Raw genomic sequence first — 18,156 nt, 5'->3', positions numbered from 1 at the left:
GTCTGTCTTTCATTGGCCCAAACAGATGGATATTAAAAAGTGCCAAGTCTGGATTCTGTGGTGGCTGTGGTAGGACAGTCCAGCCAAGATTAGTGATGTGCTCCATGGTCTTCAAATGGACATGGGGCCTGGTGTTACCATGTTGCAAGAGAAAGATTGTCTTGTCTGGCCTGACCCAGGAAGTTCAAGCCTTTAGCTTAGTCAGTGTCATCATGTAGTGGGTCAGAATTGATGGTTTGTCTGGGTTCTAGGAAATCCGGAGTATATAATTAAAAATAAAAATATATTAAAATATATTGCACATCACTTAACCTGCTGAGGGCTGTGCCTTGATCTTTTTCTTTAATGGGAATTCACACATTGCTGCTCCATGGACTGCCATTTTGATGCTGCTCATAGTGTTGATTGACATCTTTTCACTGGCAATGGTGCAATCCAGGAAACTGTCATCTTCATCTCATGTTGGTTCAGTAGATCCTGACTAATTTGCATACAGTGTTCATTCTTTTTCTGCATGAGCATTCGTGGGACCCACCTGGCACAAACTTGGTGATATTCCAGTGTTGTCACCGCTGTTTTGAATGCATTGAAGCTGATGTTCAGCTCTGTACACATTCCCTAGTTATCTGCTGATCTGTGCAGTTGAACCGATCAAAACTCTTCATTTCATGGCGTGACAGCTATGCATGGCTGTCTAGAACATGGCTTGCCTTTCACGTTGCTGTCACCACTGCTGAAACGCACCACCCACCACCTCACTGCACTCACATCCACTGTTTGGTCTCCATTCAGCAAGCGTTGATGAATGTCATTGGGTGCCATTTTTTCCTCATGGAGGAAGTCAATTCCACTCCTTTGCTTCATCTGCACTTCCCTGTCAGACACATTGCTGTCAGACTGCCCCTCTGCTGCCATCTGTCACACAGCAACAACATGTAACAGGATAATGGTGGGAAGGTTCAGCCTCTACTGCTGTATCACCAACATCTGCCTCTGATACAGTGAGCCAACATCATAAAGTGGGAGGCATTACTTTCAGAGCAGCCTTCATGCAATACAGTGAGGGACGAGTGGTCATCTGAAATCTGGGACTGCAAGGGCTTGTGCTGCTGTAGCTGACTTGCACAGATTTGAGCAATAAACTTTTGATCGGCAGACTCGTACTCTTGTTAAGCCTAAAGACCATGTATCTGGAAATCATAATTAGAACTCACAAAAGCAGCTTTAACCGCTTGTCAAATTCCCACAAAACCTTTTGTTTCTCAGTTATATTCATGTCCAGGCAAGTGTAAGGAAAGCTATACTTGCTGAAGATAAATGGTGAAATCTTTGACCTGGTTGAGCAGCAAATCTTTAGCTAGATAAGTGTGCAGGTGTCCTGTTACACAGATCTTAGCAAGCTAAGAAATACATGTTCTTCAGGAGCACCACCAAAATCAAGGTTAGTCTGTCTTTGTGGAATGTCAGCGTTGGGCTGGGTTTCTCTTCCATTATAAACATAGGTATAAATAATTGACTTTGAGACTTCTGCGTAGCTACAGCAGGGAAAGAACTGCGGCCTTCCTCATAGGGCGGAGACATCTGTAACTGCTCCGGCAGGGGATTGGGCTAGATGGTCTTTCGAGGTCCTTTCCAATCCCTGTCATTCTGTGACTCTGAACTATTTTTCTGTATGTTGAGTTCACTGCGTTTAATCAGTATCTAAAAGCAGAGTTGGTTTTGTTGATAAGTTAAAATATCTGGTACTTGTGTTTCCTTTTTCTCTAATGTTAGAACATTCTTACATTCCTGACTGAGTAAGCTGCCGTGTTTGAACACCAAGGGTGATACTAGTGGTGGTTAGGCAGTGTTGCAGCTGGAAGAGCTGTGTGAGATGCAGAACTTGTCCCACTGCATATAATCTTCCTTCCTTTGTGTTCAAGAAATGCTTAGATATAGTATTGAGAAACGTGGTTTAGTGGGGTTACTGGTGGTAGGTGAATGGTTGGACTGGAGGATCTTGTAGGTCTTTTCCAACCTAGCTGATCCTGTGATTCTAGGAACAGTTCTTCCACAGTTGTCTGACAGGTAGTTGCAGAATATACTGGGAAAATAAGTAAATTCTACCAGCTTTAAGTCATGACCAAAGGCAGATGATAAGACACTGGGATCCATGTGGGAACGTGCAGTTAGTGCAGCAGTTTGGTGATCTACAAGATGCTGTGAAACTGATTCTTGGCTGTTACAGTTGCATGCATCTGAGCTAATCTGAGTATTCTAGCAGTTCCAGAAAATGCATTTATTTTCCTACATATGTGGTGTAGAGATAGATCTGGTCAATAGTGAAGTCCTATGTTATTGTTTCCTGGAGTAGAAGACTTCAAAACCATGGATTCTAGTTTAATAACACGCGGTTTCTCCCAGGTCCCCTTCCTCTTTTGCTCAAAAAATGCTTGTGGGGATGAGGCGCGCTGGGTGAGAACCCGAGGGATTCAATGTACCTTTTGTTCTTTTGACCGTGGGCTTTGTGACTTGATATGGCTATCAGAATGCAAGACAGTGTTCCATTCAACTTTTTCTTTGCTTTGCTTTCCAAAGGTAGTTGTACTGCTTTTAATTTTAATACCTGGTTAGGTTGCTGACAAGAATAGCTAATTGCAAATATTGGAGCAGGAAGACTGAAACTGGGGCTGCTGAATGGTCAACGTGGGGCTTATTATGAGGAGTACATGCTTTCTGCAGCACTTGGAAGGAAGAGGAAGAATAAAGCCTGAAGTACTTTGTCTGTGGTGTGTCCATCCTGAAGCTGCAATTATACCTGTCAAGAACACACATTAGTAGATTTAAGCCTGCTGCAGGTAGTGGAATGACTTGCAGGCATGCCAGCCTTGCAGAACTCTCTCTGTTGTTCATGCACTTCATTGGAAGTATGGAGTAGAATTGTGATTATTTCTTAGGTTCAAGAACAGCTAAGGGAACAGTCAAGAACAGTCTGTCCTCGTGTGTTTGTGCTGTATGGAAGCTGTCAAAGATGGGTTGCTTCTCAGTCGTATTGTGGCTGGTTCTTTCCTTGCCCATTATGGGTGTCTTGTAGAACCAAACTAACAAAAGTTGTGCTCATGAGTATTCAGGTAAACTCTAGGAAGGTGCAAATGCAGGAGATAAACTGCAACTGCTGCTTAGTGTGGCTTGAGTGCATATCATCCGTTTATGTAGCTTTTGCTGCATGCTTTCTTTGCTACTCCCTCACCAGCAGGAGTGCTGATCCGCAGTTCAGTATGCTCCTGTGATCTAAGTGTGTTGTAGACTTCTAAATTTGCTTTAAAACGTTGGCCTATTTTTCCTAGGCAGAATTTCATTTCAGTGCCTTCTGTGCATCTCTTTGCTGCTGGAGGGCTCTTCTCGCCTGCAAGGAGGCTTACAGTGCAGCGGTGTCAGATAACGCTATGGTTCTCTTCAGGACACCTGCTTTTGAAGCTGGCTTGTGCATGTTAATCTCATGCACAAACAGATGTTGCATGCTGAGGCTCCTCTAAGTGGTGAGGAAAGGCTTAGTGTGCTGCAGGCCAGCACAGCTCCAAAAATCAGTGGCTATCCGCTTGCAGTGGCTATCTGTTTGCAACTCTTGCTTAACCTCATGCTGCCACCAGAGCTGAGCTGTCAAGAGAGAACATGTACTCTGTTGATAGAAACTGTGCTCCTAGATAGGTAAAGTAATGCTCTGTGCTATTTTAGGAATGAAAGGGATTATCGCACAGGGAATTCATTCTTTGCATAAGAATATGTGAAAAGGATGCTGGAGCAAGGCAATTAGTCAGTTCGTAAATGTTCAGGCTGCTTTTTCTCTTCTCCAACTGTTAGCTGAGATCTAGAATGAGAATTCATTTGTGAGCAGTGGTGGTCACATCAGAACACTTAATTGTTTATGAGGGCACTTTATTAATTCACTATCTGTGCTTCTGTAAGAAGCTGCACCTCCTTCTCTTGATTATTAATTTCTAATTTGTAAACGTCAAGTTCTGTTAAATGACCAGCATCATCCCTCTTCATCTCAAATTTTTACAGTGGAAAGAACCTTAAAATATTGTTAAATAGCTGTATGTAGAAGTACTAATACATTACTTAAATACTAATGCATACTTCACTGTGTGGGTTTTTAGATGTGCCCTACATCCACTTCCTCCCCCTGCTGCCGAGTAACTTACTTTCCTGCAGCTGGGTGTATGTAATGGTAAATCACTTCCAAAGCTCTGCAATCCATAGCTGTAGCTGCAAAGCTGAGGTATTGCTTAACTGTGCTATTACTTGGATTCTGATTGCTTATGAGCTTGTTAATTGATCTGAACGTTTGACCAGTCCTCTAAAACTTCTATTAACTTATTCTTAGGAGAATCTTTTATTGACTACAGTTTTAGGAAGTCCCAAGTTGCTGTTCTTTCCAGGAATAACATTCATTGGCGTGCTATGTGTTTCGTCTTTTTTTTGTTCTCTGAAATGTTTTGGCCGATGTGGTTGTGAGTGGGTGGTATGGAGGAGTGGGATGTGCTGAAGTTGCTTTCTAACATCTCTAGGCCTGGCGAGAAAAGAGGGCATTGTACCTAATGCTTAAAGCAGGTTTCCAGCCAAAACAAATCTTGAGGATAACTTAGGCTTATTCATTTTGCTGAGCTGTCTGTTACAAACGTGGCCAAGAGTGAGAATTGACTTAGGTTTCAAATGTGTACTTTTTCGTTAAATTGAAAAGCAAACTTAAAAAAAAAAAAAACCTACACCTCATTCTGTTGGTAGCATAAAGCAGTTTTCCTCAGTTCATGTAAGGCACAAAAGACCAAGCTTGTTCTGGAAGAATTATCCTTTGACCAGAAAACCAATACCATCCCTCCTTTTATATACTAATGAAAAGAACTTGCTCTCCACACACTGGTTCAATGGGGTAGAAGCTGTCAGGAAAATCCAATGAAAGGATTAGCTAAAATGGACTAGATTAATTAGAGCCCTTGATTATGTCTCGCTACGCACTAGTAACAGCAAAGGAAATGGAAATGATAGTGAGTTCATCCTTACAGGTATGTGGTGGGTGACGGTGAGGGGAGTGTCCATGGGAAGGCAAGAGGCAAGAAGCAAATTCCGCTGTTCAAGTCGCTTCTTACAGGCTGCATTCATTCCTTGTCCTTCCGCCTGTAGCTGAAAACGAAAAGATTTTAATTGTTGTGAAGATCACATGACCCGCTCCTTACGATCAAGCCCCAACTCACTATTCCAGCTGAAATCGTATTACCTTTCCTGTCATGTAAGGTCTACGTGCATCATATTGACCAGAGCTAGGATTCAAGCTGCTGCTGAAGGCTTCTGGCTGCCTGATGCAAGGCAGGAGGCTTTCTCAGTTTCTCTAACCTGTAATGAATATACCGGGTGCAACTTTTGGGTTCCACTGAGGTGTGAGGCCTGAAAACACAGCCAGTCACTTAACTGTCAGAACTAGTGATGGTCCAGCTCTGGCAGTAGAAATCTAAATCTTGGTCTTAAAGTAGGATTTTTTAGGATTTCAATGTTGTAGTCATCATATCTGCTCTCCTCAAAATTACTGCTTACATGAAGGGGAAATTCCAAGCGCTTCTACACGTACTATGCAGCCTGGATTCATCTATTGATTTTTGTCTATTTCTTTTGCATTTATGTGAGATACGTAATTAAATCTGTGATATCAGAAGTCTCTGCTGAGTTGCTTTCAGACTTGTACTGGCTTGTTATGCAGTACATGTTCTCCTGTAGCACAGTTCTTGAGCCTGCTTTCCCAAGGAAAAAAGGCCTTGAGACTATTGAAAAGTCTAAACAAGAAGCAAGTTCTCATTTGGAACAGATCACTAAGCTCTTGAATGTTTTGTTTTGTTTTATGCTGCTGACACTTTTGACTTTGGTCTTTGTTATATTGCTGATGACCCAGAAGTGGCATGAGTCAATCTTGATGGAGGACAAATTCTCAGGGATTTTTCTCTCCCAACTGTTCAGTTCAAAAACCTTAATGTGGTGGAGGTAAAAATTAATGCAGATAAAAACACAAGCTGCCAAAGTACTGCTTTTGTAGAGGGAGATAAGTGACTCTGCTGAGGGAACGCTTCTTGATAAGCTTGTGGGTAAAGAGATCTTCCCAGGATTTAAGCCAAAAGCTGCTGCCGTTTGATTACAGTGAGTGTTTGGAGAGAGCTTTCTGATTACTGACTTCTTTCAGCCTCCCGTTACTTCTGTCTGGGAGTGATGGCTTTCCTTTCCTTAAGTAAAACATCTGAGCTGGGTATGCAGAGCAATCTGTCAAAAAGTGTTCGGTGTGTATGCTTGGCTCTTTGAGATGGGATAATTGTCAAAGTTAAGAGGCTCCTCAAAGTGTAAGGAATCCAGTCTGAATATATAAATGACTTCGGAAGACAGTCACAGGTTTTGTGGTGGTTTTTTTGTTTTTTTTTTTAGCTTATGACTTACAGTAGGAGCTATATTGATTCAATCACTTTAAAAATGGGACTAAGGAGAAAAGTACTGTGTAGCTTTCTGTTCTGAATGACAAATGATTGATTTTTTTTTTTTTTCCCGTCTCTTGGAGGCAGCAGAGACCTTCAAGTAGATCTGTGTGATCTCCTTGCAGTAGGAAACTGACACTGCTGCACAGTGAGATAAGTACTTGCTCTTTCTTTCTCTTAGTCGTCTATTGTGAGGCAAGGAAATATTACGTGTAACTAAGGTTAATCTCTTTTAAATGAAGCAAAATTAATTCTAAAACTGGTTTAAGCTGAATTTGCTTTTTAAAATACGCTTCTGAAAGTGAAAAGGATCTGATACTGAATTCAGAAGGTCACTTGACTGAAAGGGGACATCGGGAGGGCATCAGCCAAACACCCTTCTCCAAGTGGAGTCAGCAGTGAGGTTGGGCCAGGTTATTCAGGGTCCAGTCTGATCTCTGAAAACCTAACCTGGCTACTGAGGTTCATCTTCACTTTAGGAAACAGCTGAATAATGTCCTGATAACTGAGAATTTTGAGGTTCTGTGTACATCAAATTGAGGAACTGATTGGAAAAGCTGAAGATCTGGAGATGTGCCGTAGCTGTGTTGTGTGGCACTACTGCAACACTGAAAGCTGTGCCTTGTGAAACAGGATACTTTATTTATCCTGGGTTTCTGTAGCTTCAGGTGAATTAAGCTACTTTAGCGTCTTCATTCTGATGCTCAGTAGTGTGTTTAGGCTAAGAGCCAGGACATTAGTAATGCCAGGTAGGTGATGGGTCGTGTCTCTGTGATAATGAGGGCTAGAGTTGGTGTGTGGGTGTATTGAGAACTGACAAACTGGCTCGTCTCCTGCTCAGCTGAAACTTTCTCTGTACATACTGTTCTTTGCAGGTTATTTGAGGTTGAGAGGAGAAGCCCAAACCCTCAGCTTTTTCAGCTGTTAATTATGTGCTGTAATTTATTCTAGATATGTTGCTACATGTGTCCTCAGAACAATTAAATCCTCAAGTATTTGAGGTAGCATATCTTCTAATGCTGGTCATGGTTGTTAACTATTGAGAGGTTTGGAAATTGATTACTGTCTTATGTGCACTGTAAAGTTTCCCTTGCTCAATAAATCTCACTTTTTTTAAGTACATCAGTCTGCTCACTTCTGAATCAACACAGAATGGTAGTGAGTGTCATATGCTGGAGTCAGGGAGAACTTAAACTGAGCAGATGTGATATCAAGAACTTATCTGGCTCGGATCATCTTTGTGAATCAAATTCCTTAACTCTCTCCTCTGACCAAGCACCCCTCCCAGGCCCTCTAGCCTCCCCGTTACAGGAGGGAGCGTTTTAGCTGACTTGTCGTGCTTGGTAGAGTGTGAATGCAACTAGATGACATCTAGATAGTTTTTTTTCTCCTTTTTAAAATCTCTTCTGAGTAACTGTGCTGTGGAGGTGTGAATTAATTAGGCACTAAGTATCTTTCTGATAACTACCATAAATAAGACTTGGTTGAACTCCTGTTCAAAACCTGACATCTACTGGTGAGAGCTGTAAATGGATGCTGTCGGTGTGGTGGCAAGTGCTAAAGAACTTGTTTTATTAAAGCACTTCTTTGGCCATAGGTGCTGCATTTTACTTTGTCCTAAAATAAATAGTGTTTGAGTGTAGATCTAAAAATATAATGAACCATAAAATATGAAAAGGAAATATAAAATTGCTAAGGAAACTAAGCATAAGTCTCTTAATAAAGTTAATCAAGCTTCCAATAGACTGTATCTGCTTTGAACATGTGTATAAGGGCTAGGTGACCTACTTTGTAGGCTTACAAATAAAATGACTTGATGTTCCCTTACAGTGATTAAAAATGTGTGATCTTTTCTTATGTCTTTAAAGGCTTGCCATGGATGTACATCTCTAACCAAATGTGATTGCAGTGGAGTTAAAGGCGAAAAGGTAAGAACATCTTATGTGGTTGACTAACGCACAGACCCTTCTGTACAGCTTTGACTTTCGTTCCTGCTGTCTGAGCTCTATATTTTTTTATAGTCATTCATGCTTCTACCACTGATACTACTTAGGGTTTTACAAGTCTATCCTTTGAGGAAACAGTGGGTGCTCAGAATTATTATCTTTTGAGGGGCTTTGATGCTCTAGATTGATTTCTGACACATTTCAAAGGTGATTTTGAAGTTACCTAAACAAGTACAACATCAAATGAACAATTGTGCAAAATATGAAGTTACAGCTTTAATTCAATATTATGCTGATACAGAATTTTACTATTGGCTGAGATTAAAGAGGGCAGATGTCCAAAACTCAGGATAATTTATGGTGCTGTACTTATCATCCAGATGGCTATAGACAAATGAGGTCATTCCTTGGCATTTACTTACTTTTAGTTTAGTTCATCAAGTATATTCACAATATACATATTCAGTGAAAAATAATATACTCTTGATGGCAAGTTTATAGTTTGATTGGGCTGGCTTAAACTTGAACCTGGTTGGTGCATTTCCTTCAAATGCAAGTGGCCAAATTAGGTGTGTCATAACACTAGTAAATAGGGCTACTTTGGGTTTAGTTTGAAGGCATTCCAGCACTAGGCTTTACATTCCTAATACAACTATAGCAGGTGCAACTTAGGAGAATCCATCTGTGATGTGCAGTTTGCCTTTTTCTGAACTAGTTCCAGCTATTTGAGGAATTAACAAAATTATCTGGCAAGTGTAGATACAAAAACGTTGGACTACATTTTCTGGCCTTCTAAATAAAATAATAAAGGGAACATTGTGTTTTTTGGCATCCACTTGTTAAACTGGTAGACATATATAATGCAGATTTCCGCTCTTAGATTTACCGTGAAATCTGGGAACTTGGATTCCTTCTTCACCAAAGTCAAGTTAAACAGCATAAAAGTCTGGAGCCCTCAGTATTTTTATTGAACAGCCTTTCAGAAGCTTGCAGGCCATTGTGGTGGAATGTTATTGATGAAAAACAAAACCTACACTCCTAAGTTTGGTAGTTTGCTTGTGGAACTGGTTTGATCATACACATACCATTACATTAGTTTCCCTATAATTATGAAGCCACCAGTATTTGGTGCACTGACTGATTTGATCATGCAGCTCTGGGGAGCTAGAGGAGACCTCCTTCACTGTTGTCCATAATACTTTCTGTTAACTTTGTTTTCACAGCCCTGAACTTTTTCTAAAAATCTTACACAGCTGCAAGACATCTAGAGATGTCCTCAGATGATGAGGCTGACCCATCACAGCATATCAGTTAAATATTTGATGCAGGTTTCCAAGCCTGATACCTCTTCAACCTAACTTTCTTGCAAATTATCTTTGTACCAGTTGAGTGTAAACTTGCTGGAACAAGCTTCAGGCTTTTGCTTTGTATTTGATGCTTGGCACTGGTGTTTCTGCTTCCTTCTACAGTGACCTCTGAACAAGAAGTCAGACTCCATAGTTCCTTGTCTAATTGGCGTATAAACAACATTAGGCAAGGAGCTGTTTAAATAATCGTCCCTCTTTGATTCTCCATTGGAAATGTGACAATGTACTTGTAGAACTACTGGAAGTCAGGCGTATAGAGCCTGGTGATGTACTGGGAAGACAGGAAAAGCCTTGTCAAATGCACTCAGTTGAGCCCTGCACTTCTATTTCACTGTTTCATTATGGCCCTGCAACTAGCTTCTGCATCCAAGCTGCTGTCCACTTGCATTAAGTCAGCTAAGAAGTGCTTCTTTGTTCAGCTCTGCAGAGCCTACTGTGTCCCTCTGGAGATTCAGAAGTAACCTTCTTTCTGAGTATCCTAGAGTTCCCTTCAGGATATCCAAATTCTAACAAATCAGGCAAAGTAATACAAACTGAACTGCAACAAGTAGGAAAACTATTTTCATGTTTTTGCCCTGGAGAACTGCATCTCTTGGTTAACTGCATCCATGCCATCAGTGATTCTTGTGTAACTCTTCCATGAGCCCTTGTGTACCAGCAGTATGCTATCTGTTGGACTAAAGCCCAAGAAGTTTTGTGGTGGTTTTTCTCTTTTTTTTTTTTGGGGGGGGGGGGGGGAAGAGTGGGGCAGAGGAAGCCCATAAATAGCTGACAAGAATCATTGCAATGAAGGTCTTCTGTTCAGGCTCACCTTACTAAACTCAACTACTAAAATGTGTAGTATGGGGCAAAAAAAAATTGTTATCATGAATAAGCAAATAAATTACTAGAAAAGTTAGAGAAAATTGGTCACAGCTGAGATCCGCCATGTCCTGTGCTTGCAATAAGCTGCTGCTCAATTAACTGAATCTGGTAAGAATCTATTAAAACTAAAGTAAATGATTAAGCTGCTATATACAGATGCTTACAAGAATGACTTGTGCTTCTCTACTAAATGTGTATAATTGCTTCTCCCTTAAGGAAATGGATAATGATTGGGTTTGAAATAAATACTGCCCGGCACTTAGATGAACCTGCTTCAATGCTGCTCCGGCTGATGAAGACTGATTGGCAAGGGCTACAGCAGACTGCATGTATCTTAGTCACTAAGAGGGCATGTTCTCCAAGATTACTGTGGTTTTGCTTTGAAGTAGTGCTGTTAAAATATGCTTTCCTACCTCTCCCTCGTAAGGTGTTCCCATTTCTTCTCTGAGGCTTGGGTTTAGATCTGTCAGTGAGCCATCTCACTGAAAACCAAGTCTCTAGCTGCAGTAGAAACATGTGATTGAAGTTGGGAAGGGTTACAGGTCTTTTTTGGTTTAGTTTTTACAACATCTAAGATGCAGTTCCACCTCTAAATAACTAGAAATATGTTATGCTATTCTAGATGATCAGACCTATTTGGTTCTACCTATTCAAATTAAGCTAAACAAACCAGTTAAGAAGCCACCCTTTAGTTATTACATATGATTAGTCTACGGTCTTTTAAAAAAGGACTTCAGAAGATGCCAAAATAACTGGGTTTATTGATCACCATGTGAGAGCTGGTGAAGAATCAGCTGGGTGGCAAGTTCCTAATGTATTCAGGTAAGAGTTTGGTGCACAGGATTCTGGCAAGAATAGCTTGTCATACCTGAGTTCTGAAGGCAGTTCAAGATAAAGCAGAGCAGCTGAAGAAGTTCTGTATTTTGAAGAATATAGATCATGCTAGAGTGATTTTTTTTTTTTGCATTGTACTCTACCACAGTATTAAACTATCTTCAACACTGCTTGCATTTGTGGCTGGCTGGTGTGTGTGGTTTTTGAGTAAGGCCTTGATTATATAGTTTTATTTGTTAGTTCTTTTTAAGTTGAGGAAGAACTTATGTTGACTAATACTGATGAGGGAGCTTGCTGTCACCCCGTTGCCTAGAAAGGGGAAGAATAAAACAGCTGTCTGTTACTTTACTTCTTTCATGCTGTACATCTTTGGATGCTACTGCACACACTCAAATACAAATCTAGTTTTAAGTAGCCACATGTAGTTGACTGCCTTTAGCCTTTTTGATGCTTGCTGTTTTCATAGTAACAACAGGAAGCAAGTATACTCTCCTATTGACAAATCCATTATGAGAGATGAATTTTGCTAAGTTGAAAAATTGGAGTAGCAATAGGTGATAACACTTCATGCTATCTCATCTTTAATAACTCAGTTTGTCAGTTAGACCTTTTAACACAAATGTTTTGCCAGTTCAAAAAAAAAAAAAGGTAACACCAGTAATGGAACTTTGGAGGATACAGTACACCAAGGGTTGAGTCTGTGCATTCAGAATTGCAGGCATCTGCTCCCAACTTTAAAAAAAAAAAAAAAAAAAAGTTAAAGCTAGATACGTAGTGCTTGCAGAATTAACGAGTCATGCAGGTTGAACACCTAGCTTATATGAAATGTTCTTGTAAATCCTACTTGGTACTTTGATTCTTCTATAGGTAGTAAACGGCCACAGAAAAGCTGATCCATCTTTGTTAAAGAGTGAAATAAGTAATTAAGTACAGATGATGGCAAAGAAGGAGAGAGAGTTCTCATACTCAGTTTCTCCTAAATCATATTACAAATATCAGTTTCTGGAAGAAATTCCAGAAATGTATTTGGCTGTATGCTTTAAAATTGTATGCATTCCTGATTTTTATAGTAGTTCTGAACTATTATTAGAATAACTGGAACTATGCCATTTTTCCATATCCCTGTTTAATAGGCTATTTGTCACTCAAAGCATAAGTTTAGGTTGTTTCTTAAATGTGTTTTAATTCTCATCTCCCAAGCAACAGTTGTGTTCAAGCTTGTAAGCTGACACTTTTGCCACATCTATGTAACTGATTGAGGGCAATTGCATTGGATCAACTTTGAATTTATCACAGAGATCAGGATCTGACTCCTTGCCCGTTACCAAAGGTAACAATGGCGTATAGCTGATGAGTCTTTATTCTGTTATGGAATCCTGCACCTGTAGGACTGGAAGATGAGATCTGAGCTGACCTAAACATTTTGTTTCTCCTTGGTAGCATAAAGTCTGAAGCAGAAAATATTCAGACTTCCTTATTTTTATTTTTTACTTTTTGTGTTTTTCTTCTTTGCTGCAAGAAGAACAGGCTGGCAAGACAGTCAGTTTTTGCATCTGAAAGAAAATATAGTGTGTCTTACCCAGAGACTTCAACCTCACTCCAAACAATATAGTGTTCTTTTATTAGTTTTGACATGGCGAGGAATTTTTTAAATGTCTTTCCTGTTTTAATATGTTCTTGCAAGGCAACAGACACTTTTCCCTAGCAAATTCAGCATCATAGCATCTGAATCTTGTTGCATACAGTACCCTACATACAAGATCTACAGTAGAAAAGTCTGAAGTAAGAACAGGCTATGTCTGGAAACTGTTCTCACTTAGGGTTGTGCAACTTCTGTGCAACACTGCAATAGAAGACAGTTGTTTAAAAAAAAAAAAATCACCCAATGTCTGTATTCCAGAGAAATGGATCAGGTTTGTTTCTCCTCCAGGTCCCCAGGGTTCATTTCTCCAACCAATTTTTTTTTATCCAAAGTAGTGATTATAGCACTGCTCTTTCCTCTGTAGCTACTTTGGTACAGTTCCCTCAGGAAGCGTTTGGTGCAAGCCCTTAGCAGTTTCCAAGTCTAGTCCTTCAAATCTTCTGGTCACTCTTGAGTGTAATTTGCTGGCAAACTCCCCTAGTGTTGCTCTGACAACAGTTTCCTCATGTAAGGCTCACATTGTAGCTGTTCACTTTCAAAGTGGGCTTGGAAAATACTATTTTCATGGTTTCAGTAGTGCATCTGTTGCCTCCTGTGTTTCTCTCAGTTGTTTGGCTTTGTTTCCTCTTTCACTTCTAAAGGCTGTGGCCGGCCAGTTATGTGACTGTTGGAGTGGACACCTCAGAGCAGTTGCACTTTAGAGAACAATTCTTCAGCAGCAGATGACATGGATGGCCAACCTGCCACTGAAAGCTTGTTCTAGTATCCATTTGCAGATGTCACTTTCTCTAACAAAAACATGAAGTGTGATCAACACAAGATTAATAGGCATTGTGTAGCCTAGCTTGTACCTGATGCATCTGACATGCTTCTTGTGAGTGTTTCCTTAGTGTGAAAACACTGTTCTTGCCAGAGCTTGCTCCCAAGTCTGGCTCTGCATAATGTTTTCCTTATTGGGCGCTCCCAAATTCCTCATTCTCTCTCCTTCAGGGGCACACTAACCCTTTCGTACCTGGGCCCATAACATTTCTCCAGTCCTGCATTTCAAGTGAGGCAGTATCAGCTGTATAGCTCCATGCAAAAGTAGAGCCTGGAGTTCCATGTGCAAAACTCAAGCTATCCATGTCAAACTCAAGCTATCTTAATTTATATTGTAATCAGCATTTCCACAGGGGAAAAAAGATATCTGTCCTGTATAAAAGAGCAGTGCATGATCTACGAGAAACGAGAAATAGATTTGTGTTTTAACTAATAAGGAACCAGAGTCAGCAGACCACATAATGAGGCTGTCCATCCCTATCCAAGGAGTTTATCTGAATTTCATTGTGTATAGAACTAAAATTGCAGCTCATGTTTGCACACAGCATTTAAGCTGTCATCTAAAGGGCTTTCCTCTTGTGTTCCAAGAAAGCAGTATTGCAAGCACCAGAGTTGAAGTCACAAAGAGAATCCCTGTTACTCTTCTGTGTTGTTTTTTGTTTTTTTTCTGCCGATCAATACATTCCGTAAGTGTTTTGAATGAAACTGCTAGTTTCTTATCCTCTGCAGTGGAATACAGAGCACCTACTAAAGTAGTGCAGTGAGAAAATTAGGATTTAAGAATAAGACTTAATCCTACTGAGTACCTGGAATCATGCTCAGCAATAGAAATGCTGTTGAAAATAGAAGGGAGGTGAGCACAGCCATAATGTTACCTTTTGCATATTGTGTTCAAGTCTGCAATTAGATGCTTCTGTCTTGTTGAAATCTCTAATTTTCGGTTCTCTGCTAATGCGGTTTTCTTGAAGATACGAAATTCCTGGTTCAGTTCCTTCCCCTGACTGAGATCTAGGCAGGGCCTCCCAGTTCTGCAGGGAGCACCATAGCTGGCAGACTGATAGGTAGTAGATACAGGAGAAGCTATTCAGATTCCTGCTGAAGTGGTGTGAGAAAATGAAACTTCAAGATGAATTAAAGAATGCACAGAGGCTGGAACCATAGTTATATTGTCTTTATGTAGTGCTTAGCCTGCAATGCATGACCACGATCTCAGTTACTTTTATATTTCGAAGAGCAATCTTTTATCTGTGAAATGATAGTAAACAGCAGTCACGGTATAGCAGCAATCTATACCCATCTGAGCATTTCTGTAGGTATTGCAGTAGAAGCTGAGGTTTCAGGAGAGACTTGATGACTAACAAAGCAATGTTTTTAAAGGAAGATGGGAGAGTTCTATGCAAATGAGCAGCATAAGAGAATTGCTATTGAAATGTTACTGTCAATAGGTGGCTTAAAGAGTGGGTAAGCTGCTATGAAACCTGTTTAAGGGGTGTGGTTAAAGGCAATGCCTGTGAACAGGAATTTCTGTGGCTAAGCTGGTGAGGTATTTATTTGCATTGTTAAAGTTTGTCTGTATGATAACTTCCTACTGAAAAGCAGAAGAATAGTTAATTTTATGAATTTATTTAACGTATCTTGTGCTATTGTCATGTTACCATCTGCGTGTATCCTTTCTGTAGGGTGAAAGGGGATTCCCAGGCTTGGAAGGACAGCCAGGTTTGCCTGGGTTTCCAGGACCAGAAGGACCTCCTGGTCCAAGAGGTGCAAAGGTAAGTCCCAATTCACTTGGATAGCATGGAAATGCTAGATAGTGTTGGCTTGTTTGTAATGCTGATCCCAAATCATTCCAGAATTATTGATTATCATCAGTTGAATAGTAAAAATCTTCTGTAGATAGTATAGCAGGTTAGGATATGTTAGATCGCTTGAAACGGTCAATCATAAGAACATTGCTTTAAGTTTCCTGTTGCTCACCTACATGTGCCTGCAAACCTTGTACGTGCACTTGTATCCTTTCCCTAGGACTACTGATAAGGTCAGAGAACAGGTTTGGCAAGGTGTTGTGATGTTGCTTTATTGCTGCTTGCAGTAATGCATTGCTTGGTTTACTGCTAAGAGTGGTGTTCAGCCCCTGGAGGGGCCCCACCACGTGGGCAGTATTGCAAACTAGTGTTTGCACCTGGTGGCATTCCTGGGCTGGGTTCGGGTGGGGTGATACAAATGAAGACCTCACTGAGCTATGTAGAGACAGCTGAAGAATGTTCCTTGCTTTCCCTGCAGTTTCAGTTTGTTTTTGTTTGCTGCTGAATTACGTCACCTTGTTCAGATGGTATAATGTAGTATTAAAATGATGAAAAGCCTTTCTCTGAATGCAGTTACATTTAATATATGCAAGCTTATCCAGGATCTGCCTATTTCTGCTGCAAATACCCACAGTCTAAACTAACAGAAGTATGGAAAACATGAGAAGAAGATACTAGGCAGGTTATAAGAATAATCAAAAGGCTACACTGAGAGAGAGAGAAAATTAACAGTAAAACAACAGTGAAACAAGAAAAGGGTCTTTTATTGGAAACCATAATTATGTTTTTATTCTAAAAATGCCCTTTCTTGGTCTTTTACTATGAAGTTTAAACTTTTCTATCTAGTGTTGCCCACAAGAGGTCACTGCAGTACATTTGATGAAAGTAGCAAGAGAAAGTGTCTGCTTCTGTGCAAGCTGAAATAACTTTGATGAAAAATAACCATTTCCTCTAAGTTATTGCTTATCAGCTGCAACAAGTCCTTTTCAATACAAGATCCAATGCCAAAAATGAAATTATTTTGAACCTTTTCACTCAGGAAGTGATAACTTAGGTAACTGTTAGTCATCTTATTATAAAAACTAAAAGTAACTTTTATCTCACGGTTTACTTTGATAGAAAAGAATGACTGCAAGCTTGACTGTTGTTTTGTTGGTGTGTTTTTGGTTTTTGTTGTGGTTTTTCTTAGGGTGATGATGGACTTCCAGGACCTATTGGCCCCAAAGGAATCAGAGTAAGTATTGGTACATTCTTCTAGTGACATACTGGAATTATGGGTAAAGCTGGGAACGGGACTGGATCCTTGCAGAAATGGTGATTCGGGGGGAAAAAAATAATTAAGAAGAGTAATGTATCTATCAGCTACAAAAGACTGTATTAGTCTTTATAAATAATCTAAGATTGTGTAATTAATACAATTTATTAATGCAGTAATTTATTATATTATGCAATCTTATGTATTAATTGTATTATTTTTCATACTCTCATCAAGGAGAGTAATCCCAATGCTGTATATATATTATATTTGTATGTAGGGTCAATATCTGAGTTTTTCATTTTGTGAATTTGCTTCTTTTTGTCAAACTCCTCAGCTGGCAACAATTGATGTGTCACTGACTTCATTCTTCTTTTGTACCATGAGTTGTTACTTTTTTCCCTCTGTACATCTACACACTATTATCTTAGTTGCTCTCTGTGGTCTTCTCTGTGTTTTTATGCTATTTCCCTGAAAGAAATGTAAGAACCTTCATGGCTGCCCAGTATGACGTTCTTATTTTACAGATGACTTTGATGTTTCTTTTTTTGTTATAGGTTTCATTTAGTCAAATCTTTGTAATTCCTTTTGAATATCCAGTCACACCATACTGTTTAAAACATGCATGGTTAATTTTCTTCTAGGGTCCACCAGGGCTTCCAGGATTTCCAGGAACACCGGGGCTTCCTGTGAGTAGGAATGGGCTATACAGATATGAAACTGGTCCCTTTTGTCATTCTGGCCCAGAAGACCATCCTGTGAGCTAACTGTTCTATTTTTTTTTCATCTACAAAGGGTTTACCAGGACAAGATGGGCCGCCAGGACCTCAGGGTATCCCAGGCTGCAATGGAACGAAGGTGGAATCCCTTTAAAATTCTAAACACTACAACAGTAACGTGATGAAGAGCTCTTATTCTTCTGATCGTAACCAAAGAGTTTAATTTATCGTGAGCCGTGGTACTTAGAGTTACTGAGCTGTGCATGTAATTCTGGAGTGACTCACACAGTTGCATCTGAGAGAAGAGGTCATGACCTGATATCTAAAGCATCAACTGTTGGTGACAACGTTAGTACGCTGTAGCCAACGTAGTTAACTTCTTTGTTACTTTCTTCCAATACTTCATTTTATGGTTGA

The 18,156-nt window shown here is 40.0% G+C and overlaps 1 protein-coding gene across 5 annotated transcripts in view; it reads left to right on the top strand.

The window, feature by feature from the left end:
* The window catches only part of COL4A5 (collagen type IV alpha 5 chain), an 81,191-nt gene that overhangs the window by 15,022 nt on the left and 48,013 nt on the right, over positions 1-18,156 (top strand). For 4 of the 5 annotated variants that reach the window (XM_021406337.1, XM_021406336.1, XM_021406340.1 and 1 more), the window contains exons 2-6: positions 8,360-8,419; positions 15,643-15,732; positions 16,955-16,999; positions 17,665-17,709; positions 17,816-17,878. In XM_021406337.1, the coding sequence (XP_021262012.1) occupies positions 8,360-8,419; positions 15,643-15,732; positions 16,955-16,999; positions 17,665-17,709; positions 17,816-17,878 (303 nt within the window). Of the gene's footprint in view, positions 1-3,492; positions 7,493-8,359; positions 8,420-15,642; positions 15,733-16,954; positions 17,000-17,664; positions 17,710-17,815; positions 17,879-18,156 lie in introns of those variants that run through there. The other variant, XM_021406339.1, reaches the window with a different exon arrangement.

This window comes from Numida meleagris, chromosome 8, assembly GCF_002078875.1.
Source record: "Numida meleagris isolate 19003 breed g44 Domestic line chromosome 8, NumMel1.0, whole genome shotgun sequence".
Classification (NCBI taxonomy): domain Eukaryota; kingdom Metazoa; phylum Chordata; class Aves; order Galliformes; family Numididae; genus Numida; species Numida meleagris.
The sequence above is the reverse complement of the archived record's forward strand: the minus strand, read 5'-3'. Positions and strand labels throughout refer to the sequence as shown.